Source organism: Pelobates fuscus, chromosome 2 (genome assembly GCF_036172605.1).
Source record: "Pelobates fuscus isolate aPelFus1 chromosome 2, aPelFus1.pri, whole genome shotgun sequence".
NCBI classification, from domain to species: Eukaryota; Metazoa; Chordata; class Amphibia; order Anura; family Pelobatidae; genus Pelobates; species Pelobates fuscus.
The window spans coordinates 156294073-156321684 of record NC_086318.1 but is presented as its reverse complement, the minus strand read 5'-3'; the positions used below and the strand labels follow the sequence as shown (position 1 = coordinate 156321684).

General features: G+C 39.8%; 1 protein-coding gene across 1 annotated transcript in view; it reads right to left on the bottom strand.

Moving 5' to 3' along the window:
- The window catches only part of CCDC150 (coiled-coil domain containing 150), a 42541-nt gene that overhangs the window by 11371 nt on the left and 3558 nt on the right, over positions 1 to 27612 (bottom strand). Inside the window, exons 3-22 of the mRNA XM_063442881.1 lie at positions 24195 to 24406; positions 23900 to 24078; positions 21703 to 21771; positions 21458 to 21574; positions 21252 to 21381; positions 18612 to 18655; positions 17154 to 17246; positions 15330 to 15437; positions 13992 to 14116; positions 12499 to 12676; positions 11704 to 11772; positions 11106 to 11198; positions 7498 to 7581; positions 7052 to 7159; positions 6909 to 6971; positions 6593 to 6721; positions 4875 to 5044; positions 4260 to 4353; positions 2058 to 2227; positions 1151 to 1277 (exon numbers count right to left, since the gene is read on the bottom strand). Of these exons, the coding sequence (XP_063298951.1) occupies positions 1151 to 1277; positions 2058 to 2227; positions 4260 to 4353; positions 4875 to 5044; positions 6593 to 6721; positions 6909 to 6971; positions 7052 to 7159; positions 7498 to 7581; positions 11106 to 11198; positions 11704 to 11772; positions 12499 to 12676; positions 13992 to 14116; positions 15330 to 15437; positions 17154 to 17246; positions 18612 to 18655; positions 21252 to 21381; positions 21458 to 21574; positions 21703 to 21771; positions 23900 to 24078; positions 24195 to 24406 (2362 nt within the window). The remainder of the gene's footprint in view (positions 1 to 1150; positions 1278 to 2057; positions 2228 to 4259; positions 4354 to 4874; positions 5045 to 6592; positions 6722 to 6908; positions 6972 to 7051; positions 7160 to 7497; positions 7582 to 11105; positions 11199 to 11703; positions 11773 to 12498; positions 12677 to 13991; positions 14117 to 15329; positions 15438 to 17153; positions 17247 to 18611; positions 18656 to 21251; positions 21382 to 21457; positions 21575 to 21702; positions 21772 to 23899; positions 24079 to 24194; positions 24407 to 27612) is intronic.

Sequence of the window (27612 nt, the reverse complement as noted above, 5' to 3'; positions counted from 1 at the left end):
AGAATGGTTCAATTAAATGCTTCTCTATGAGAAGCATTTGACTGAACCTCTCAGCAGAAAGAAGTAACATGGCATAAAAACGGACGGGACGTGGAAACAATTTTAAGGAACTTCGCCCAGTACTGGATTAAAGGTAGGTTTTAACTTAAAGGGACACTCTGCGGGCCAAATACAAACAAATATATAAACAGCTGCCCCGTTTCTTTTGAATTCGTTAACCCATGCCATCACACTCTCCCCTAGCCTCCGGTCCTTTAAGAAGTCACCGATAACAGAGCTCTTCAGGAAAGCATACCATCTTCCTGAGTGATGTATCTCTCATATTACTGCCCTCATCACTTCCCTTGCCATCATAGCCCGGCTCACTTATCCATTAATCCCTACCGCCTTTGATATGCTGTTATTTTTCTTCTGTGTCTCTACCCATTCCTCATAGATAGTAATCTTGTTTGAGCAGGGACTTCTTTACCTCTTGTCGCGGTTATATTCTGTATGTAAATTACTTGTTGCTAAATATTCCCATTTTATAATTGTAAAGCGCTTGCAGAATACGTTGGCCCTATATAAATGCTAATAATGATCTAAATGGTTAATCCAAGCACCATGACCACTTCTGCCTTTTTAAATGGTCATGGTAGTAGGAATCTGTATGTGCTGTGTTTCATCTTGAAATGCTGCACCTACGGAGATATTTGCAGGTTTATGATGGGAGCTAGTGACACCCACGTTACACATGACTTAAGAAGCCTTAAACTTTGCACTGCACAATGTTAAATCTGTGCAAGATTATGACTGTCATCAGCGAGCACAGCTCACTGGCAACACACATGGGCAGCTTCCACTCTTGCAGGTAGCCCTGGGTGCATGCCTGCAAGATTAAGCTCCAAAGTCACTAGGGGGACCTAGTGAATAGTGCCCAATAGGGCATCCTACATTAAATAAATAGTAATAGCTAAAAAGGGTTGGTGTAACAGTGAGACCTATACACCAAAACTTCTTCATTAAGCAACAATTGTCTTGGTGTTTAGATTGTTCCTTATTATCTCTTACTATCAAAACAGACACATCTAGTTTTAAGACATATTTTCCGTTAACTCAGTATGTGCCATATTGCTCTTTTAGACCTATAAAGTACCTCTTCCCTCATTACCTCCGCCGTGTCTCGTCTTGCTGCCCTCTTAGCCTCCTTGCATTCCTCCAAATGCTGTTTCTTCAGTGTTGTGATACGCTCCTCATACTGCTGTTGTTGAATATGGATATCTTCCTCAGCTTGTGACCTGCCGAAATCAGCCATTTGCAAGTTAAGACTTAAAGGGCTCTTTTTCAATTCAGACATATGAGGCAAATTGACAGATACAAATAGTAAAAACCTAATAAAGTGGCACTGTGCAATATTGTAAAGTGTTTCTTAAACAAAAAGTGCAAATGTAGAGTGTAAAACCAAAATAGAAGGAAAAAAAACAAAACTTATAATTATAAAACAATTTTATACAGTGCTTATAGTGCTGAAACCATCTAAAGATTCATGGCAAACCACATCCAAATCAACAAAAAAAATGAAAAATGGAGCACAAAAAAAACCACACGATTTCTGTATTACAGTACACCCAGCTCATATAATGAGTAAGTGTCATGAAAATCCAGTGTTACTCTATAAACAAAAATAAATAATTAATATTAAATGTGCACACACTTATGTATGGTGAATATTACACTTGCTTATATATCCTGGATCTGTGTAAAAAAAATAAAATAAAAAAATAAACATAAAAAAAGCAGAAACAAACCAAGTGCAATATTGTAAATAAGAGAGAAAGAGAGAGAGATATGAATGAACACACAAACACAGATTGGATTGAGTACCACTCAGGACTTTCCCGCCTTTAACACAGATGTTCGGATGATATTCTAAGCAAGTATAATATACACCATACATTAGTAGTTTATGTATATAGAGAAACACTGGATTTGCATGACACTTATTCAGTGTTTGAGCTGGGTGTACGGTAACACACACATTGTGTGTACATTTACAGATAACTTTATAAACCCAGTACCTAAGAATTTTCATCTGCTGCTCCTGAAACTCCTTGCTTTTCAAATCCTTCTCTAGCTCATTCAAGCGGATCTGAAGGCTGGAGCTCTTCTGTAGAGCCTGCTCCAAAGCATGTGCGAGTGTCTTATTATCCTCATGTGCCACTTCCATAGCTCTGTGCAGTGGTGCAATCTTCTCAGGAACAAAGACAGGTTGGGAAGTCAATTCAGAGAAGAACAATTACAGACAAGAAAACAGCACAAACACACTCTCCCCATTCCTACAACCTTCTCCACCCCCCCACCCCCCACTCCCTCAATTTCCTACAACAGTACAAACACGTAATTCCTCCTAAAATGTTAAATAACAATTTCCTAGTGTATGTAAAACCAACCAGTGGCAGACCGCGTGGCACCCCCGACTGGATACCTCCGTCAAACACGCTTCCTAGTAAATCACTGAGTACCATAAACACTTTGCAGGGACACCATAAGAACTTCCAGCACTTAGCCACCGGAGCTTGGCTGGGGTCTCGCCGCCTCTTCCCACCCTGGACCCAAGCCCTGGATCCATCTCCCAATGGTTAGAGTATAGCAAGTAAATAGAGCAGTATAGCTGTTCCCCTCCACACATTAGCCAAGACTTAATGCTGGGAGTAGACAGTCTTTATTCAAAGTCCCCTGCAAGGGGTTTACAACACAAAGTTACAGGGTAATCCCTCCCATGACTCTTTGTGCTTGAGAGATAATTGCGTGAGGAAGCATCTTTAATTTAATTATCTCTCAGGTACAGAAAAATCTACAACAATTCCAACCCCCACCCCCCCACACACACACACACATTTTAACATTTCAAAAGGGGTTAATTGATTGTATGGAATGTCAGAGCTTACAACCCAGTTTCTCTTTGAAGCTGGAACCCCCAGGCAGAGGATCAGGAAACACTGCAGCCAACAATATGGTTTCCGCGAGGTACAGGAATGACAGAGCATTTTTATGGCACCTAGATTGATCCTAAATTGAGAAGAAAGGAATACACCCACTTCTGCGTCATACTAGCATCACTAGTGTCACTATAGCAATCAAGGCCAGATTTGCCCTCTCTGCTGCCACAAGGCCAATTTCCTCAATGTATTCTATCCCCCAACTCATGTGTGTATGTGTAACACAGACACTCAGCATCGCGCACACAGGCACAAGCTCTTATTGCTACACACACACATTCACAAGCACTTAGTGACATGCACACGTTGACACAAACACACGCTGCATGCTCTCATGTCCTTTCCACTAGCAGTTGTGTAGACTTAATACGTAGAGCTAGGCTGTTTAAAGTTTCTCCTTAGCCATATGCCAGCCATGTCTTCATGATGAGAACCCGAAGTATATGAAGAACGTGGCCGTGTAGGGAAGGGGCTAGGGAGGACCAATCGATTGCTCCATCACAATGTGGCCCATATTCTGTTCTATGCTGTCAGGTTGACTGAAATCATCCCCAGACCACACTGTAAGGAGAGCTATGCCTGCGTTCCTGTAACCCCCCCCCCCCCCGCCCCCCGCCCAATGCATAGCTTGCATGGGGAGCCCCACACACGCAATGCAAGCAAAGGTAAAAGAATGAATCATCGTGCTTACATTGCAAATAAAATATGTGTTTGTTTTTTTCTTTAGGTTTAAATATATCCATCCACAATATATCATTGTGCAAAATATTTATTTGGGTTTATGGTTCCCATGAGCACCTACCACTGAATCCAACAAAAAAAAAATAAGTGGAGTAGCTCAGGAAAGCTAACAACGCTCCTAGCAGGGGCTTCTGGCTCTCAGAACTATAGAGAAGGTACCGGCAGACCCCAGAAGATTGTTTGTTTGACTACTTTCGTTGGAGTGGGGCATCAGGGCACTCCTGGCACCAAAACCAATTATAATGTGCTATAGTGGTTATGGTGTTTGTTGTGTCCCTTTAACGCTTGACAAAGGGATTGCACATTTTTAGGCCAAAATATCAAAGCTAGAAGAAAAAAATATTTGAATTGCAGAATTTTTCCTATTCAATCATCCTGTGGAGAACTGACAAGTGATTTGCAGTTATAACCCGGTTTAAAAGAAATCAAATGTCTCAGCAGATCTATCTATTTATCTATCTATGGCATTCAAAGTTATAACCATACTCCAACTATCTAGCAATGTATGCATCTGCATCATACAAATTACACTATATGCACCTGTGCATGTTTCTGGGATTCGATGGACTGTAGCTTTGCCTGGTACTCCGACAGCTCACCCTCTAGTGTCTTTATTTGCTTTTGGCAGTGATCCCTGTTAAGAACAGAACAAATATGAAGGAATTGGGAAGTTGAATTAGACATGAGCTCTTAATATTGTAAAACAGTGATGTTGATGTTACCCATCGATCCGCTAGACTTAATATTATAATTACATTTACTAGCTCCACTCTCCAAAATACTCCTGTTGTATCCTTGCCTAAAGAAATAAAACTCTGTAGGTATCCTACACTATTGCCAAATAACGAGCTTATCACTTGCAGGCCACCCTCCTGCCTTGATATTTTTTTTCTGGGAGTTAGGGAGGGGAGGCAGTCACCTTCCCTTTATTCCATACCCAGTTCCTCCCTTCTCTACCTGCCTCAGAGCACTTGCATGCACTCTGAGATGGTAAAATGGTCCAATCTCTATAAAGCATTTGACTGACACAAGAGCTGGGACCCGTGACATCGGACAGAGATGCGAAAGGCTGCACTGGGAGCAAGGAACCCAAATTATCACATATTGATGTTTTGATCGAGGAGCGGTCTAATCCAATTTATGACTGCATCTTACCTCTCTTTAAGTAATGCAGCGATGTTGGAGTCCCTATGTCCAAGTTCTGTCTGCAGCTTTTCCAGATCTTGCTGGAGCTGTGTATGTGAGGTCACCACATTCTCCAACATACTGGACATCCTGTTCCTCTCTTCTCTGACTTCAGATAACTGCTGTTGCATGGCCGACATCTACGCATTTTACAGATTATATGTGCATTATAAAAGGGTGACAGGAGAAAACTGATTGAAGATGGAAGGAATAAAAATAGGAAGATGAATGTAGTCTACATTAGTAGTCTCCAATAATAGTTTGAATTAATGACCAAACCATAAAGAGACACTAAAATTGCAAAGGAGTGTATATCCAAACTAAACGCATGTCCACAAAACGCTAAGATTCCTACAAATCCTTTTGATCTTTTACCTAAGGTGTACTCACATCTTCAGTGAGTCATGGGTCTGCACTCTAAAAACAAAACAAAAAACATAGGACTGATCTGGACCTGTGTTCTCAAGATAATGGGAAGCTGATAAGGCAGACGCAGAGCAGAGGCCTCCATTTCATAAAATGGCATGTGCCAATCCCAACTCTGTCCTACTGGGATTAATCCAGCTTGGGGGAGGATATGGAAAATGTTCATTTGGCCATTGACATTTTACCTTTACAACTCAATGTCTGATGACAGTGGTCCATTAACTAGGGCTGACATCAGAGCTCTATTTAATGACATCCACCAGATGGCGATCATCCAGTACCAGGTGGCAGCACTGACAGGGTGCATAGTTGTAGAGGAGGAGGACCCGGGAGTCCATGTCCACAGACTTTCTGATTAAGCTATTTGGGAGCTGCAGCAAGGCTACAAATAATTATATAGAAATCCCTGAACAAATTGCCTTCCATTGTTTTTGAAGAGTAACAACTCATTTTCTGAGACTGATCCTAGCATAGGGTGCAATGGAGGCATGCATTTCAACCATTTACAAAGATCTTATGAGGCTAGGAGATATAATACCGGTGGGGTTCTCAGCGTTTCCAAGCTGAAAAAGATGGACAACGTCACTACTATTACCACGTTTTCTGAGGCTCCAACATCCTGGAATACGTGGGATTACCCACGGATTCTCAGCTGCCTACTCTTATGTTACAGTGGAATATACCAACCACTTTTGTTTGTGCCCTGAGCAGTACCAGCACATAGTTTTTCCTTTACTTGACTTGTTAATATGTGCAAATACAGGATGAGAAGCGTTTTTCGATAGGGTTTTTCCCCTATCGCATAAACTGACTTTTTTTTGCTTTATTCCTGCAGATTTAATGTTACTGTAACACTTATGCTGTTTTGACATCAATCCTTTAGAAGATTACTGTTGTCTCACATATTATCTAGCCATTACTACAATTCAATTTTTTGCCATTTTATATATGTGCACAAAATTTTATGCTTGGAATTTTGATCAAAAGTAAATAAATAAATAAATAGGTAATTGCAAAGATTATAGTATGCAAAACCAGGAAGGCACGGGTTAGATTTATTTAACACAGCATGGATAAAACAAAACCAATCATAATGGATATAATACAAAGCAGGTAGAAGAAAACACTCGGGGGCTACCAAAAATCTGCAAGTGAAATGAAGTACAATAATACAAGATAAGCTGCATTGGATGGAAAGAAAGGTGTAAAATATAGAATGAAATTAGTTTTATATAGCAGGATCAGACTTCAGGAATACTCACATTTTGCTCCTCTCTCTCCTCTGCAGCTTCCAACTGCCCTCTCAATCTTGTTTCTTCTTTCAGAGTCTCATCCCTGGACTTAATAGCAAGTGTGAAGTCTTCCTCCTTACGAAGTAACACTGACTGAGCCTGCATCCATTAACAACATGTATAAACAACTCAAGCATTTTTATAAAAAAAAACAAAAAAAAAAACATACATTATTTGACTTCCACACAGGTCTATCACATGGCATTAGTAGTACTTTGGTGATCTCTCTACTAAAGCAGGTTACGTTAAAGATGATGAAAGAGGCTAACTTTCCAGTACTCCATACCTGCTGAAGCCTAGCTTCTGCTCTCTGTAGGCGAATCCGGCAAGATCCAAGTTCTGCGTTTGCCTGGATAAGAAGCATCCCATCAGTTATTGCCACAATAATAAATTCTAACAAAGGTTCTGGTAATCAAGCAAATTGCTCACCTGCGTATATTTTGTCTCCAGGGCATTATTGAGTTTGCGAAGCTGGGAGTTTTCAGTATTAGCATCACCAAGAGACTGTAACTCTGCCTTTAGCTGTTCTACAGTGCTCTGATGAAACAAGCAAAATATGATCAGACAAAATAGAATGGTAGGTAATCTAAATACCAGCTAAAAGCATCAAAAGTACTGCAAGCTCATCTAGAGTTCCAAATAAACAATGGCAGCAATCAGTTTCAATACAGGATCTCTTTAGTACTCTAACTGTAATGAAAACCCTGAAATTTATTAACATGCCTCGAGAACCTGGACATCCAAAAAGCTAGTTCTACATGTGTTGCAAAAATGCAAATGTTAAGGATAACCATCCATTCTATAGAGTACCCTAGCTGTAGTTTATGGTAAAATCAGACGAACCTTAAATAACATTGATTTGTTAAAGCTCTCACCTGTAGTTTTCCCTTTTCATATGCCAGTTTATTCTTGCTCTCCATCAGCTCATTCAGTAACATCTCCACTTGTCTTCGAGAATGCTGAGTAACCAGAAGAATACAGACAACCAGGTATTTAAAACACCTTTCCCAGGAAGCAAAGGGTTCAGAGTGGCATCTCATACATTTGTGAATTTCTCTATATGCTAAGCTAGCATTTATTTGACAAGCATCTAGGATGCCAACCATCAGTGCCCTAAATATCGAGAATAATGACAAATCTAAACTGTCATAAAAGATGAGTCAATAGAGAATGAGCAAGAAACTGGTTCTGAGACGTTTTGGGTTTTTTTAATCCAACGTACATTGTGTGACCAAGCATGACAATGTGTACTAAGAGCAAGTGCATCAAAAGGGAATGTGAAGGAATAGAGTTGTCAGCAATTTGTGCAAAAGAAGGGCCCAAGTAGAGAAAATTATTAGAAGGGACACTATTAACACCTTAACTACTTCATCTTTTTAAAGTGGTTATGATGGGGCGGGGCCTGACAGCCGAGCAAGCTGGTCGCATGGGACTAGAGCTCCTCAGCAAAAGCCTTTTATACAGCTAACAACTTGACTTTCAGAGTGAAATCTGGGTACAAACCTCACTTAACCCCTTAAGGAACACTCTGCCAATTGTCTGAACAATGTGAGCAAATGATCTTGCGGCCTGCTGTAATACTGGAGGCAGGGGATGCGGCCGATACTCTACCCTGGTGTGCCAAAAACCTTACGCCCGAGCTCCATTCCCATCCCTATAGACCGGTGTGGGTTATCCCTGTCCCCACAAAGGGGGTTGTGAAGCCTTAATGGCAAAATACCAAAGTATCAGGTGACTCTGGGGGCAGATGCCTGCCTTTCAAGATGGCCACCGTGCTTGAGCCTACAGCTCCTCCTGATTCCTCATCACAGCAGCCCTCAATTGTGGATACACTTCTCCAAAAGTTTATGTGGATGCGGTTCTGGGAGACATTATGTAACCGCGTGCTTCCTCGACTTCCCATAGGTCGGGCTGAGGCCTCACATGTCCCGAGTGCTTCATAATGCAGCAAAAAGAGAACATTCTCCCTCGCATGGTGTTACGGAGCAGGAGATGCAAGTGGAGACCGTGACAAATGACTTGGTCCCGGCGACCCAACTCTCAAGCTAGCACATACCTACCTAAACGGCTTGTAGCACAAGGAACCTCCTCACGGTACAACCTCCACCAGTGGAGAGCAACGATCTCTCTCCCAGGAAGCATACCAGTCACAGCAATGGGGGCCAGATCTGCCCAGACTACAGGAACCATTGTCCGGACAAGTGGGGTAGCCGAAGTCCAGTGGGGCAACCTGTTTATCTTGCATGGACTCAAGTACTACAAAGACACATCCCTCCCTCTAAGGGCATTGGCTGAGCAGGCTATGCTTCTCATATACAGCTAAATATATTTTATTATATGATTGCTAGAGTTTTATCTCATGTTTTCAGATAACTTTTTCAAGTACAAAATATGCTGGGGTGTGGACTCTCTGCTCTTATGTCCTAATTGATCCTGATCACACAGTGGTTTTCTCCTCTTGTAACTACAGTTCTACTCTATAGCATGTTGCACTCTTTTTTTGTTTACTTTGATGGAGCTGTGCTTCCCATGTTTTGTTCTTGTTTTTCTTATTACTTGCCTTCTAAAAGAGTGCAGTACCATTTACATTTACGGTTACATCTCTACCTTCTTAATGTCGACTACACTCTTGTAAAATGTATTGCAAGCTTGTAAGTTTAAATCTGCACTGCAAAAATAAAGAATTATAAAAACAAAATAAAAAATAAAAAAAAGTTTATGATGCCTAGAGATCCCTGGCAACATCCACTGTTCAGTTTTTTTCTGAAGATTAACAGCCCTAGCTATTATTATTATTATTGCCATTTATATAGCGCCAACAGATTCCGTAGCGCTTTACAATATTATGAGAGGGGGTATTTAACAATAAATAGGGACAATTACAAGAAAACTTACAGGAACGATAGGTTGAAGAGGACCCTGCTCAAACGAGCTTACAGTCTATAGGAGGTGGGTGTAAAACACATTAGGACAGGAAATAGCAATCAAATAAAGTGGGAGTGAAGCAGAGCTGGAGGAGAGAGTAAAGTGCTGCCCTTTAGGAGAGAGCAAGAGTCAGGTATGTAAGGTAGAGGTTACTCTGGGAGGCCACATGCTTCCCTAAAGTTTTAGGGTTTTAGGGTTTCAAGTCACTTTTTAAACGACTGAAGACTAGGGGAGAGTCTGATGGTGGTAGGCAGGCTTTTCCATAGGAAGGGAGCCTCCCGCAAGAAGTCCTGCAAGCGTGAGTTGGCCGTACGGGTGCGAGCAGTAGACAGGAGAAGGGGCATACCTGTGGATCTGTGAAGAGATATAAGAGGGGCTAGAATTGTTCAATGCTTTATAGGTATTGGTTAGTACTTTGAATTGACTCCTATAGGATACAGAAAGCCAATGTAAGGACTGACAGAGGGGTGAGGTGTGAGAGGACCGACTAGAGAGGAAAATCAGTCTGGCGGCAGCATTCATTACAGACTGTAGCAGGGCAATAAGGCTTGTGGGAAGACCAATTAGGAGAGGGTTACAATAATCCATGCGGGAAATTACTAAAGAATGGACAAGCTCCTTGGTAGCATCTTGCTTAAGAAACGGGCGGATACGGGCTTTGTTTTTAAGGTGGAATCTACAGGATTTGGCAACATACTGGATGTGAGGCTCAAAGGTGAGGCCAGAATCAGGTATGACACCAAGACAGCGCGCTTGCAAGGATGGACTTATCTGGATACCACTAACTTAAAGGGAGAGCGAAAGAGAGGGATCAGAATTTGGAGGAGGAAAGACAAGGAGCTCAGTTTTAGAGAGATGGATTTTCAGAAAGTGGGAGGACAGTCAGAGATGGAAAAAAGGCAAGCAGTGACACATTGCAGGACTGCAGATTGAGTTCCGGGGAGAAGAGAAATATCTGGGTGTCATCCGCATATGGGTGGTAGTGGAATCCAAATAAGGTAATAATAGAGGCAGTATAAAGAGAAGATAGAAGGGCACCAAGTACAGAGCCTTGGGGGACTGCAACCGAGACAGGACGAAGGGAGGAGGTATCATTAGAAAAGGAGACACTGAATGAGCGTCAAATATCAAGAGTCAAAGAGACGGAGTGATGAAGAGTTTGGAGAGCATGATGTCGAAAAAATATATTAAGCCCTGACATAGATGATATTTAAGAGGGTTGTCTTCAATGCTTCCTGAAAGTGTATGTAGAACACTCTAGTTATTTATTTATTACTGGCATTTATAAAGCGCCAACATATTCCGCAGCGCTGTACAATTGGGAAAACAATACAATATAAACAGACCCATACAAAAGGTAGAAGGCCCTGCCCATGAGCTTACAATCTAAAGCTAGGAAAGAAAAAGCACAAAAAATACAACAGGGAGGTACAGGACAATGGGTTGTGGTAAGATATGGGAATCTGACATATGTGAAAGCAGCAACAAGTAAAATTTGGAGTGACAGAGCATGGGCCTCAACACATATGCATGCAAGACATTAGAACATTATGTATACCTGTTCCTGCTCCAGTAATGCCACACACTCCATGAGCCGCTTGTTCTCCTGTTCTTGAGCCAATAAAGCACTCTGAACTGACGCCAATTCTAACTAAATAGTAAGATAGAGGATTGGATATAGGAGTTAGAGATATCAGAGCTAGAGTATTAAGTATTAAATTACCAACACCAAGGAAACCAATCAGGAATGTGAATCAGTGACAGTGGAACACAAAAAAACAAACAAAAAAACAAGAATGAGCTTGGAATCCTTATAAACACCCAGAAAAGCAATGGAGCAATTACACCTCTATAGCTTTTGGGAATAAAATACAATCTCTGCTCCATGCCTTAGTACATCATCCAGTCCCCATATCCTTTGAGCATTCCTTCTCTCTAGGAGGATTTTTATAACCAAAAGAATTGACATCAGTTCATTCAGATATATTATAAGTGCGTTTATTATTTCTACAGCCCCAATTTAAAAGGTTCAGTGTTATATTCATTTTATGTGGCATAGTGAACTATTAAATAGATAATACCAGAAATATTTCAGTGGCTATATTGCTAAAGAGAGCAGAGTGTTAATTATATTGTGCTTGTTCTAGAAATATTACCTTTTTCTCAGCCACCTCTACTTCCAGGTTTTGGTTCAGCTCTTGGAAATTACCCTGAATTTTAACCATCTGTAAAAATGAGGAACATATGTGACAGTCAGGTGACACAGTCTGACCTTCAATAATAGACATGCAACATATTAACAAGTGTATATGTAATATTGACCTTACAAATATATCTGCTGCGTTTGTGAGTATTATCTAGTTTGCTATAATAATAACAAAGTATTTAACCATTCAGATTACTCTGGTTTCCAAGTACGTCCTGGGGATGTTACCTTAGCCCAACATCCAGGGGTTGTTACTATTACCCAATTTAATGGTACTCATTTTATCTACCTCTGAAGGATGAAGGGCTGAAGGGCTGAGTCAACCCTACTGTGTTTGAACCTGCGACCCAAGTGTTAGAACAGATTCTGCTGATGCATTAGCCCACTGAGCTATTTCATCCCATGTTCAGTATGCCTTATCCCAAGTTCATAAGACCTTTACCTTGCTATCCAGTTGTTTGATCATGAGCAGTATTCCTTCTTCTGTTTGTTTCTGACTGTCCACTTACCTTATCCTTAAACAGCGTACTTAAGTTTATGTCTATGGGTGTAGTTGCACCTTGTACTGTTTTCTTACTATACCACTGTTAACCTAATTAGGTCTATTATATGCTATAATCACAGAGTTTAATAGGAAACAATGAAGCACTTTGACGATCAATCAAATGTGAGTGCTCAGTAAGACTAAACTGAGAAAACCCATGATGTATGCACATATGTATATTAACATATCTGATAGCACTACCTCTTCTTGCAATTCGGACTTCTCATTTTCCAACGCAGCTCTATCTCTGAGTGCACAGTCCAGGTCACCCCTAAGGCGTGTAATTGTTGACTCTTGCACCTCCTTCTGTACGGCAAATTTCTGCTCTACATGCATTGCCTTCCTCTGGCACTCAGTATGCTCCGCACGTAGGGCCTCTCTAATTGGTAATTATTGTGGGAGAGTTAGTAACATACAGGAAAATGCAGTGCAAGAGAGGTTTAATTTGTAGTCAGGTGGAAGGATCATCACTTCTGAAAACCTCATATTGGAAAATGATATCAACTAATATTCCAATGCTAATCATTTTACATTTCTATTTGATTTTAAATTCTACTGTACAAATTATTGTCTCAGCAAAAACACAATTTGACCACTATCTTCAATTTACAGTTAAAATCAGAATAGCTTACTAAGCTTTGCAGCCACCTTCTGACATTTCACATCTTATCTCCTGGTATTCTCTCTGCTGTACACTATGGTCCTCTTTACTGATCATCTAGCTCACCTGCCTAATCTCACTCCAAACCAAAGAATCTCATTGACCTGAACTTATCTATTTCATACATTAGTCTACCTATAACCAAAATTTCAAGTTAAAATATACTTCTGGAGCATTGGTATAGCTGTCATCCTTACATTAAATGATATCCTTTACTGCTCACTAGTCTGACAATGAGTCTATGCTAAGCATTCTCTAACAAAAAAACATTTTGCGTCCAGGATTCCCAACACGAGAGTACTCATACACATATCTAACATATTACATTTCCAACTCAGGATATACATTTTATCAGGTCTCCAGTGAGGTTCTGCGCTAAACATTAATAATTAAATAATAATAATAATGTATTGATTAATGTAAACATCCAAAAAGATGTAGACTTTAGTAAAGCTGAGAATATTAAAGACTACTAAATATAGCATCTCAATTCATACACACTGCTTAAATAAAACACATACTATATGAAACTCATAGGACTCAACCAACAGCATGACCACACTCCATATTAAACTGAACCAACTCTAAAGCCCTCTACTTCCCAGATATTATTGAGCAAAGTGTCAAATGGGGGGGGGGGGGGTTGTTCTTTCAAATCTACAAAACATTACATTTGGTTGTAGGTATTACCAACATGTAGTTTACATTGCCATAAGTCTCTGTAATGTAATAACTATAGCAATCAACTTATAGGCCTCAATTTATTAAGCTTTCCAAATGATTCGATATGGTTAGAAAAACCTTCCGAATGTTTTATCTGCAGAAATTCCCATAGACATTAATGGTGACATCTGTAGACACACATTGGAAAGTCTATTCTACAGTATTGATTCATTTGGAAGGTTATTAAATCGAGGACATTGTCTGTAGGACACAGGACACAGGACGGGGATGGCTTATTTTTCAGATCACAATACAATGTATACAGCATAGTATGGTTAGGAGGTTATTATTAAAGACAAAATAAACTCACAGCTCCCTCTCCCGCTGTGTTCCCAGGCTCTGGAAATTTTGCAGCTCTGCCGTCAGACTTGCCTGTGTTGCACTGAGGATCAACTGTTTTTCCTGCAGCTTCTGCTCCATAGTTTCCTGTGCAGCCTGCAAGGGATTAATAGTTAGGACAGCTCTGAGATAGAGGCTGGCATAGAATTATTGCCTCCTATACTGCTACCGCTATTCATTGCTCTACATTTTCAAAATGTCTGTCTTTATTCTGTTTTCTGTATTTCAATACAACGTATTGTGAAATAATAAAAATATGAGATTTAATGGAGCTGTGAAATTTAAAATGAAAATGGTCCCCTCGACGTTAAGAGTTTTTCGCATTACACAGAATGCACAGGACTCGGTAGGACTTATGTCTATTCCATCTTTACAACACAACACTTTTTAAACACAACCCCCAATTTATCTATAAGAGTTTAAATAGATTTTTCAGAAACTCCTCTGGAGAGGATATGTGTGAGAAGGAAGGTATACTTTGGCATTAATGCAGAATGAAACCTCAGCCTTACAAACTGTCAGGACAAGCAATATCATAAACTGGCATAGCCAACATACAAAGTTACACTGTAACAGTACACTTAATTGTTGTATTCAGGAACCTGTACTGCACGTTTTAGTTATTCTTAAAGGACCAATATAGTGCCAAGAAAACAAACTCGTTTTCCTGGCACTATAGGGTCTTTAGGTCACCCCCACCCGCCTAGCCCCCCCCTCCCACCGGGCTTAAGGGGTTAAACTCTTACCTTTCTCCAACGCCGGGGATCTGTCCTCCCTCTCCTGACGTCAGCGCTGAATGCGCATGCGCGGCAAGAGCCGCGCACGCATACAATCAGTCGATAGGAAAGCCTTTCTCAATGCTTTCCTATGGATGTCAGCGTCTTCTCACTGTGATCTTCACAGTGAGAAGCGCCTCTAGCGGCTGTCAATGAGCCAGCTACTAGAGGCTGGGTTAACCCTAGTGTAAACATAGCAGTTTCTCTGAAACTGCTATGTTTACAGCTGCAGGGTTAATCCTAGATGGACCTGGCACCCAGACCACTTCATTGAGCTGAAGTGGTCTGGGTGCCTATAGTGGTCCTTTAATGTAACTGACATTTTGATTTTCTGGACCATCCCAAGTAACTTTCACAAGTTTTGTTTTATGTTGAAGTAATTTTCCCTATGTAAAGTAGTTTATTTAGTTTTTTTAAACCAAGGATGAAATAGGGCTGCACCAGGAAAAAAAAATACATATGGAAGAGCTGTAAAGACAAAAGAGAAGAGGATGCATAGATAAACAGGGATGACTCTGCATTGTATACAGTACCTTTAGCTCCTGTTGGTGTTGTGTTAAGAGATGTACTTTTTCTGTGGAAAGTTTCTGTACTGTCGCAGTGAGCGCTGAACACTCTGCTTCCAACTTCTGGTTCAAACACTGCAAGAGATACAAATTTAAAAATCCCATAATCTTCATTCACAACAAATAGATTTATTAGCATAATATACAGATTTCTAAACCAACGTATCCCTAGCACAAGTCCCCTTAGTAAAGGAAATTACTGTTAAAATGCTTTACAACTTTCCCAAAGGCATTATATTCCAGATGCTTTACAACCACGTTTTCATACAATTCCCAAAACCTCTCGCTTATTGGCCCAAATTGCATAAAAGGACAAAATACAGTTTAAAATGTTTCTCATATGGGGGGCAGAGCCAAGCAACTGAGCAGAGTGGCCGCACTGAGACAGAGCTCCAGGCATTTACCGATAACTTTACCCACTGTAGAGCCCAAAACGCCAAATTGGCGACCCCAGGAAACGTACCTGCTATCCCAGCCCCGCAATGGGTCGCAAAACCAAAAAATTCAAACCGGACAAGCCGCGTCCAGGCCTGCATATCGGAGACCTCCTGCGCCAAGCAAACAACGACTCAAAATGGCCGCGCGCCCCGAGGCCTACTCTGAGTACTCCAACGAATTCTCCCTCGAGGATGAGATGGAAGCTCTGCCGATTATAAAGCCTCCGGACCCGGCACCACGGAGCCCAGACAAAGCACCTGTCACCATAGAGGTGCTTAAATCCCTCCTAGCAGACCTTCAGACAAACATTTTGTCAGACCTGGCAGCGATTCGCACGGACATCAAAGTCCTGTCAAGCAGGCTGGGAGTGCAGGAATCCACTACGGGAGAACACACAACACAAATCGCCTCCCTGCAGCAGGGCTTGCAAAAGTGGATCATACATGACCTAGACACAAGAACGATCAACAGTGGACTCCACCTGAACCTCCTCACAGAGGGAATACCTTTTTTACACTGTGTCCCACACGGACATATAGTAGTTGCCCACCATTCTCAACCTTCTTCGTTTACTGGGACTTACTATAGTTAGATTTGCGGTTCAGGCAATAAGCCTAATAACACGCATCATCCTCAGCTCAAACGGTCTTAAAGGACGACTCACACCACTCCCCCTCCCCCCCAGCCTGTTGACAACGGCAAATGTCATAATATCTCGCCCAACACCTTAGACGCCAACAACTACTGTGACTTCCCAATCATATACTATAGCGACCAGGCATCCCATTTCTCACTCTGAGACTCCCAACTCACCTTACATCGCCCAATAGCACAGATAACAGGGATGCCTTAGATGCTCCTAATTATAAGTGATGCACGTATAACCCACAAGCAGAGTATTAATTAAACTTAACCTTCACATGTTAAGTAGCTATGCAGCTAATCCAGTTCCAGTGGTTTTTTCCCCGCTCACCTTCTCATGATGACACACAAGTCTGAAAACGACAACACTTAATGAGTCCCCCTTATCCCTAGCCAGCCTCACTGATGTATGTCAGCCTGTATGTAACATTTTGACATGTTTGTTGAGTAAGATTATCTTATACTCAATTTTTGTTCCTTGAAAAAAACAAAAAACGGTGCATGACTTCAGATTTTTTTGTTACCTTGCAATGTACACTGCTGATGTCTATGTAATATGCCAATCATGCACCAAGAAAATAAAGAATATAAACAAAAAATATATATATATTTCTCATATACATATCACATTTTAGGCACACGTAATCATCTACTGTCGCTTCCTCACTTTAGCTAACCAAAGCAAAAGTCAAGAGTAACAAGTGAAATCACCTGAACTTTTTCAGCTGCTCCTTGCAGAGTCTCCAAATCAGTTCGGACCTTTGTCAAGTCAGCCTGCTCTGCATCACGAGATCGCTGGGACATCTGAAAAACAGAAACAGATCAGGAAGGCAAATCTCAGGTATAAGCGCAAGAAAGTTCCATACAAAAGAGCAGTCCACCATTGCAATAACAAGTTTAAAAAGTGGAAACCATTCTACTAATCTCAGCATAGCACAGACAATTACTATAATCAACAAGTTCAAAGCACTGCAATAAGTACTAGGTTTATCACAGGAGTACCTGACATACCACATTTTCCTTCTTTTCATAAGCTTAAGGCAGACAGCAAAACAACAACAATATTTGTATGTAATTCTTAAATCAAATACATTGTTGGAAATTGAAGGTGAATACAAAACAGTACATATATAGATAGCAAAATATTGCAGTATGCAGTGATACATTTTTTTTGGACTAACAGAATACTTAAAAGACAAGCTTTCAAGAGTTTTCCTCCCTATTTCAGGTCTAAAGTGTTATTGTATTGTCTTTTTAGTATAATGTTAGTCCAATAAAAAAGGTATCATTGCATACTGCAATACTCTGGTATTTTGGCAACACTATCTCTCTCTCTCATATTTTGGCATCTTGACTACTGGACTAATACAGCTAATCCAATCTACTGTTTAGGAGAATGATGGAAGGAAGGAGTGATGCTCTCTTAGAAATGAAATATTGAGGCGTCTTTGTCACATGGGCTCCACAATGCTAAGTTGCAGCTGGGAAGGAAAGTGAGATACTAGGCAAAGATGAACATTACTTATCTGACAAAAGATAATGTTTTTCCTTTTTATAATAAAACTGGTACTAGATTAGTTAAGTTGCTAGTAAAAAAAAAAAAAAAAAGGCAAAATACCCTTGGGAAGATTATATCACATGAGGCGATTATTTTTGGATATTTAATTTCACCTTGCAGTGGTTTCCCTTTTTATTTATATCCTGGCTTCCTAATTTTTTGTTTATTTTATCACATACACTATGCCTCATGTGTACTTTGGTACTTTTCATGGAATTAACCTGTTGATCACTTGAATGTTGTACCCATAATGTACTACACAATTTGAGGTACACTACCAACGTGTTTGTGTATGTGTTACATAGGTTAATTTTGTGACTAATCCTAAATAAAGAATGCATTAAAAAAACAAAAAAAAAAAAAAAGAAAAGAGTGTAGCCAAACTATATGGACAGAGAACAGAGAGTATCTACTGCAGGATATAATTGCTTTATTCATTCCTGTTTCAAATGAATCCAAGTATCTCCTAAGATAATGTTCATTCCAAGAGTACAATGCACGGCATAATCGTTAAATGACTCTGGAAAAAGGTTTTACCAATATATAGGTAAAGGCTAAGTGGGATGTTTAACCCTTCACTGCTCTAAAGAATATGAATGTCGTTATTTTACCTGGGATTCCTCTTGCAGTTGTTTGATGAGCAAGTCTTTGCCTTCTGTTGATATTAATAAAAAGCAAACAAAATGGTTTTCATAGAACATGACACAATTTACACAGTGCATCACAAGGTTTTAATAACAGCATTATGGCTTTCTGATTTAATATTTTTGGATAAGCTTTTCAAAATGATGATTTCATATATTTTTGGATAAACCTTTGAAATTATTATTTTCAAAATAACAAAAGAAATAAGAAGAACATATGATATTTCTATATCAAAAACACATCACGATGCTGCAATATTGAAATAGTTTTGCTGAATATCAAAACATTTTAAAAGGTTTATCCGAAAATATTAGATTGGGTTACTATCAGGTGCATTGTTCTACATACCATGGTGGACACTGCATAGTAAAGGAGCCACTGCACATGATGCACTGGTCACATTCTAAATAAGGGTTTACCATTACATCTATAACATCATCACAAGCTCAACTTGGTAAAGTAAAACAAATAATATATAAAAAAAAACCTAATTAATGGAAATATAAAATGATAAAGTAAAAAGCAACCCAATATCACTATCTTATGATTAGCAAGAGAGATTGCCAATGGACGCAACTACCAAAGCAACCAGTTTGTGAGAGATTTATTGGCAATGTAATTTAGTTGTAGTAGCCTAGTCCTGGGTATCCCAAATTTAGTCTGATTTTAGGAGCCAGCTTAAAGGGTTATTACAAGCACCATGACTGCGTCATTGATTTGAAGTGATCATGGTGCTTGGAGTCAAAGTGCAGTGTATTGCTGTGAAACACTGTACATACAGAGACTAATCCTTCTGCTGCAGGAGGTGTATCTCCACTTTTAGCATCGTCATTGGTCGTCACTAGCCAGCTCAGAACAAGAGTTCTCGGCTTGTTAATATAAATTCCGTGCAAATTCATGCATTTACAGCAGTCTAATGTCTGACAGCCAATTGCAGCATGTCCCCCCTCCTCCAAGTCCCCCATGTCCTCTACTCAGCCTGCCCCACCTCCAGAGAGCGAGAGGGACATCAGACATTAATATCATATGCAGCAGCTTCATTCAGTACTAACATCACTTACAGCAGCCACGTGGTACCCACATGACATACAGAATACAACATCAGATTAAACAATTAATATGGGAAGCTCTGAACAACACATATACTAGAGTTTCTCGACAATTATTCTATCCTGCTGTCCACATTAATAAGGTGGACAATTAGCTCAAGAAAAGGGACAAAATAGCACAATGCATTTAAGAAGCCAATACCAGCATTAAAAGCGCATTCCTAAGGGCTAACACGAACTGGAAGTTGGAGTTTGTCAATCACTGGCTTAGCCATTGACATAACAGCTATAAAAAGAAATATAAATGGCCTAGAAATGCTGTTAAAACATTTTATTCTGCCAATTTGAAAAGATAAAAAGCATCTAAGAAGGGATCTACGTGAGATTAGGTTTATTTTAGTTTCAGATCTTTCCACCTCATATTTCTCAGGCACTTTCTAAGTATCAATTCTTTCCAACAATTGTTTCCATTACTGTCAGAGTCATGGGTTTTGTCTATTTTCTGTGGAGGACACAGAATAGAGTTTTCATGTTTGCTTTTTAAGTAATCAAGAGTGCTTCAGATGCGTCATTCCCACAACCCCCACCTCTTAATATTACTTATTTGTCTTATTTTATAGTCAATGGTAATATCATTGGGGGAGGGGGCTAAATTACATAAGAAGTATAACGTGTCAGACAGATGGATTATTTTGGCATTCTACATAAAAGGCAGAATAAAAGTCACACACACAAACACACACATTATATATACACACAAACACACATTATATATATACACATACACACACATTGTATTCATTATCCACAGACTTCAGGTGGAAGGGGTTTTCAATCACAATTTTTCCCCACCATAACCTATTTGGATTTTGCTTCCCAAGCACTACCAAGCCTCAATAAGCAAACCAGTAACAAACCTCATGCTGATGAGTTGCATTAACAATGAAACAGCTGTCCAGGAATGGTTCACTGGTTTTGCATCTTTTCCTAAATTGTGTTCCAAGCTGTTGTATACAGCAAACACAGATTAAAAGTAATCCATGTTTAAAATGGAATGAGGGAAAAAATATGATTCTTTGTTAAACTAATTTGCATATGCCCACCCAGAATCCTTTGCGGTTGTAACATTGCTGCAGTTTTGGAATTTCTGTGGGAAAAGCAAGTCTTATGGCTTGACTGGTGTGCAGATTTTTGTTTAACATTGTATTAATTATCCACAGACTTCAGGTGGAAGTGGTTTTCAATCCAAATTTTTCCCCACCATAACCTTTTTGGATTTTTTATATATATATATATATATATATATATATATATATAAAATATATATATATATATAACTCTATCTATCTACATCAGTCTGTCATTTATCTATGATAAAATAGTACATGAATACAAATCTAGTGCAAATATGAAATGAAACGCCACAATTATTATTACTTATAGCCCCCTTTGTAACAGTTTTTTTCTGTTTTGTGTTATTCTGCTAGCTTTTCTCTGTAAAGTGATCAATCTGGTACACACAATACATGCCTACTTATGGAGGTGTACGTCACGCACCTAGATCAGAGCGGAGCTTCATGTTCTCATTCTCCAGTTGTTGACTTCTCAGCTCCTCAGCTTCCAGTCTGCTTTTCAGTTCCTGTCCTTCTTTACACATTATCTGCCAGCTTTGCTGTAGTTCTTTTACCTGTCATCCGAGCACATCTTTAGTGTCTTGCAATAGAACAGAAATTGCAAAGATGAACACAGCAAGTTGTACTCACATGCATTCTCTCGTCCTCCACTACCTGCTTCATGTCCTCCACCCTGTGAAGCATGTTTGCTTGATCCTCCTCTAACAAACCCCGCAGTGCAGCCTCCTGGGATAGCTTTTCCTGTAACTGAGGGAGAGTAAATGTAAAAGACTGAACCCCATCACAAATACCATTTGGACCCATAAAACTAAAATTCGCAGTCATAGATAACAAATTAGTAACACAAAGTAAAAAAAAAAAGAAAAAAGCCTTACCTCTTTAACTCTTTGTTTCAAACGAACTTTTGATGCTTTCATTTTCTCAGCAGCAATTGCCACATCTGTCTGATGAAGAAACAAATCATTGAGAGAAAAACAAATCAAATATTTAAAAAAGAAGCATTGGGTTAGCTGAAATCAATTTTTTTGACCTCAGCCAAGGAGGCGAAGCAGTCACAGCAAAACTAGCATGCCATGAGAGTAAAGCTAAGCAAAACCGTCTTTTAAAACCTAATGGGAGAGGGACCTGAATAGGAACTGGAACACACTATAGCATCAGGAATACACGTTTGTATTTCTAACGCTATAGTGTTCCTTTAAAGATTTAGCAAATTACATAAATCCTTTTGAGACATGGCAGATTCAAGGCAAACATAGATGAGGAGAAAATTGTAATTATATAATAACTAAAACTACAACTAAACATTATAAGTAATGTAGTAGCCCATACGAAGGCAGCAGTAATGCAGATCATAAGGGTCTATGAATGTCCTGGTGGGGCTGACATTGATGGCAGCTATAAGGTAAGCATCATGCAAACGTTGCATCTCTAACCATTATCTATGATCACCAAGTACTGATCACCAATGTCTAGCCCTATACTGTACCTAATTCAAATCCTTAACCCCTTAAGGACCAAACTTCTGGAATAAAAAGGAATCATGACATGTCACACATGTCATATGTCCTTAAGGGGTTAAAGGGACACTAATAATCAAATCCACAACAGTATATGGTAGTGGTTATGATGCAAGGTGCCTTTGGGTGCAGTACCTCCATGTTTTGGCAGTTCTCTTACTTTTCAGTATTTCATAAACCTATAATCTTTATAAAATACTTGTGGTGATTGCGTAGGAATTTCACTGAATGTCGCTGATATCATAAGGCAAAGTAGAAACTACTTTGCTATGCACAATTGGTTGACAAAGTCTTCTGCTGTTTTGTCATTTCCCAGCAGCCTTGTAGAAATACATCTAATCAATCCCAGGCTTAGCAAAACAATCTTTTCACACATTGATTGAAAAGTTCTAGGGAGGGTCCCGCAGTCTAGAAGGATCTTCTATAGACCTTTTTTGTACTTTGATAAATGTGTAATTCTACAATAGTGATGTGGGCTCCTGGTAGATGTGCACAAGTGTGTGCTTCACTTCCAGGCTAGCACACATCAAGAGGGCATGCCACTTTGGAGTGTTTGTGCCATTTTACTTAATTCTTGGAGTAAGGATAGGTACAGAGACTGGGGCTCTATAGTAGTGTGCAGGTGCTGTAGCAGTGTAGTTCAATATCTGAAGTGTGAGCTGGCATTTAAACTGGGTAATTGGGGGTATGTTAAATACTGTACATTAGATGGAAAATGGGGAAAGATCAGAAATAAGAGATTGAAGTTATTTCCTAATGAGACATGTGTTCCAAGTCAAGAAACGACAGGCAAAATGATGATTGTGCATGCTAATAACCTACCTGAAACGGATGCAAGTTCCTCATACTCCTTCCAGTATTACAGATTTAAGATTGTGTATGCATGGTTTTTATGTATCTATTTCAGTAACTGTCTGGCGCATACACCCAGACACCCCAAGTCTCCCGGTAGTGAAGGTACAGGAAAGGCTGGAGTGAGCTGCTGCTGCATGCTCACTCCCATCAGCCTCAGTTAGAACTCCAAGCAAGCCACCCTCCTGGACACAAAGGTAAGCTAACAGGAGGGTGGGTGAGTGCCAGTGTGTGTGTGTTAGTGTGTATATCTGACTGCCAGTTTGTCCGTGTGTATCTGACTGCCAGTGTGTGTGTGTGTTTGTGTGTCAGTGTGTATCTGCATGCATGTGCCAGTGTGTGTTTCAATGTGTGTCAGTGTGTATGTACCAGAGTCTGTGTATGCGCAGGTACGTGTGTTGGGAGGTGGGGGGCAGTATCTTGTGAAGATACCTCCCTGAAATGCATTTTTGCATGTCGGGATGTCTGTACACTTGACATTTCATTTTTAACCTTTTAACCAAGTGACAACTGTTAGTTCCTTTCTCAGTCAAGTAACCCTGGAATTAGAGTATCTTCATAAATTATATAAACTATGTAGCCACAAGGACACAGAGCAGGTTAAAAAACAAAAACAAACAAAAAAAATAGCTGGAAGATAGACTAGATAGTTATACATTCTCAAGCAGTGACATTGCTCTCCACTATCCGGCTATGTTTTTACCTTCGTGGCTGTAGCAATCTCCAACGCAGCACTAAGTCGTTCTTTGGCTTCCTCTTCTCTCTCCCTCTCCTCAATCTCACTGTTCAACTGCTGGCGCAATCTCATCACTTCCAGCTGTGCAGATCTCAACTCGCGAGCATGCTCTTCCTGTACTTCATTCAGACGTTGTTCAATTTCAGCTGCAAAAAACAAAGTTTAACAAAATGATCAGATAAACAGACTATCTAGGGGTCTTCTAAGTGGTAATAAGTGACCCGCGTGTGCCTGGTGATACTCTGCTCTTGTCACTTCTTACCAGACTGCTTTGGGTTTAGTTTCATCTTTGTGTGTAGTCGGAATACTCCAAGTTTCAGGGTTTGCATGACACTTTCCATGCGACACATACGATTAACCAAGTTTTCACAATTTCTCCACAGTGTGTCATTGTCCCCAACAAATGCAGATCGAACCTTCACAGGACTGATAGGGCGAAGCAGCGAAGCTGACTTGTGACAGTCAAATTCCATGCTATGGAACATGAAAAGACACTATTAATCCATAAGAAAAAGCAGAATATTCAGGAATATAAATGTTTAATATGTAGGGTAGCAACTTCTTGATGCAAGGAGAAATCTGACATTCTGGGGTTGAGAAGGATTTTCCCCCCTAGTTTGTTGAAAAATTGGACAGAGGCTCAAACTAGTTGTTTATTTTAATTTTTGCCTTCTTATAGATCTACAACAGAAATAAATGTGAGAAAGGCTAAACGTAATGGACGCAAGTCTTCTTTCAGCCTATGTAACTACATATGCACTAGCAGCTGCTGGGTAACCAATTCCCTGATTTATTATGTTTAAAACACCAGGACATACAGAAAGCTATTTACACTGTGAACATACACATAATAATCAAAAATATCCCAAAAAATGGGAAAACCACAGCTGATCAAGTCCTTCTACCGACATGTTGAGTTAACACCATCCATCTAAAAACAGCTCATGGGCTGTTGCTAAATTGCCTTTATATAGGTTTGGTTTGGTTTTGGCAGTTTAAGAAAGACTTATCAGATGTTCCTTTGGTAATATGTACATATGTATTTAAAGGGACATGCATCATTGTGAGACGTTTGTTGCCTTACTCTGCATGATGGAATAAATATGGCCGGTAAATATGGATTTTTTTTCCCCACAGTTACCGGCTTCTTTTTTCTTATACTTTCCACACCCACTCCAGGGTGACATTATTCTAACCAATCAGTGTCCTATTCCTAGGAATAGTCAGATTTACACATGTGCAGTTGGAAGATATATTCAACTTGTAACATCCTGAAAGGAGGAAAAGAGAGGGAGTCTAATCAGTGTGATTCATGCAGTGCAGATAAAGGTGTCGATGAAGGCTTGCTCTCTCCTGCTGTTGCACAATGATGAACTACTTCTGTCACTAGTCGACTAGACTAAAACTGTGCTGGGTGGGTAAGAAGGAGTGGGAGGGGAAAGTGTAAGATGCATGCCCAAAATTGCAAAAGTATTTCTTTCTTTATTTTAGCTTGTATATTTGTTTAAAGTGTTAGAATTTGCTGGTCTAAAAAGTGATGTCCGTTTAACTTATTAAAGAGAATGTATCATGAAAATTTCTTTAGCACATTACATTCATCCATTTGCACACTAAAGACGGGATTAGTTGGCAAGCAGGCTCTCTGGTGGATGACAAAATTGGTAAAGGGTCAGAGTGAAAAAGTAAAATGTTCTTGACGATGTACAGTTGGCACAGAAATCGTTAACATACATTTGCTGTGTTGCAATGAAAGAGTCAATAGAGTGTTTCCTAACTTGAAAAAAAACAGAGGCTTGTTATAAAAGCATCTGGCAAGGTTTATGATTTGCCAATTTCAGCCAAATATTGAAGTAATTTAATGTGATGGCTTTGCTTAAAGGGTTACTCCGATGTCCATGAACACCTCTGCTTTAAAAAGTGATCATGGAGTAAGAAATCTGTAAATGCAGTGTTTTTGCTTGAACGTCTGTGACTTGACGTGAAATATATCTTTCAAAACTCAAACAGATATAAATATATACATAATATATATAAATAAATGACTCGGATACTAAACTTCTATCTGACTTATCCCCAACCCTGTGTTTTTATAATGTAGCGTCGTTGTCATGCCTGCAGGGTAAGAAACTCAATGTAGACTCATGCTGCCAGTTCAGAGATTCTCACACTAAGCTGGTGGTTACTCACATGTTTTCATTGCTATGTAAGAACCCAAATAGAAATCAAGAGCCTTTACAGAAAATATCCCCACAATACAATACTTACAACTCACAGCTTTATTTCAAAATTATTATTTTTTTTAAATCCTAGCACTTAACTGTGTGTAGCAATATTTTCCTAGTTTGTCCTTTCATAACCTTATGTTTAGCTTCAACACGATATCCCTGTAATGGTCATATATTTTTTTTCCATGAATACTATTGAGTGCACACTAAAGAAACTGTGCATAAATTTACTGTTTCCTATCTTACAAGTCTCCTTAACCCCATCCTAGCACTAGCATGCTCCATGACATCCTACAAATAGTGGGCTTTAAACCCTTTTAATCACAGTGTGACTGAAGCCCCTGTGGTCCTTACTTGTGGAGGGATTTGGAGGCCAGCCTTCTGCCCATAGGCTATGGGCCCTGTCCAAAGAGCCTCTATAGAATCATAAAGGAGTTCTAGTCACAGTTGGGAAGGGGGACTATTAAGGCTCAGATTCCCTGGCTTCCCATAGCAAGGGGAATCATCATTAACTCAGCTGAATTGGGTGAGCTGCTATAGTCAGCAAGTCCCAAGCAGAGAGAGTCCCCTGGAGACTGAATAGACCCCCGATAAGAATTCCCTGCATGCCCCCCTGCCGATAGTGGTCAGTGCTGGGCTAATCCTGCTCAGTAGGGATAGCATGCAGATAAGATACTCTGTGCGGTGTGAGCTGGGGAATCCAGTACTGGTGTCAATACTGACTTCAGCACAAGGAATCCCTCTGCGTTAAAGTTATGGTTACTGTGAGTGTGTGATATGTGTTAGGGTTAGGTTAGACTTAGGGTTAGGTTTAGGGTAGTATAGTTAACACTGGGTTTTGGTAGAGTATGTGGAGCTTTGTTGTCATGCTTGAAGGGTAAGAAACAATGTAACCACATGCTGGCAGCTCAGAGATTATCCTGGTGGCAAGAATGAAAGGTGTGACCATGATGCTGGTTACTACTGCATATAAAAGTTGAACCAACTCTTTTGCGTTCTATCACAGTTGTCATTAGTTGCATACTTGTGGTTAAATAAGTCAGTTGCTCAGAGCACCTGTCCTGCAAAAACTTCTCAATGAGTGGCATTGGGAAGTCTGTGATTGGACAGACAAAGAAAGTTTGCGTGAGGTAAAAAGGGGACAGCTTGCAAAGTATACAGACAAGAAAACTGCAGGTTTGCAAGCTGTTTTTATATATGGTTTTTAATTTGGAGCATATCTACCAACCAGTCATTTGTATTTATTTTGTATTTGGGCAGTGGAGTGTCCCTTTAAGATACATGAAGCATAAAGAAAGGAAAACCATATGTAAAAAATGACAGCAGCACTTTAAATGCTCTCTGCACTATTATTTTTTTTTCCCAATTTTCGGTTTTCTAAGCCACTGTACCCATGTTCATAATACGACAGTTGGAGTAGGAAAGACAAACAAGAAAGTGTAAGTGTGTGGGGGT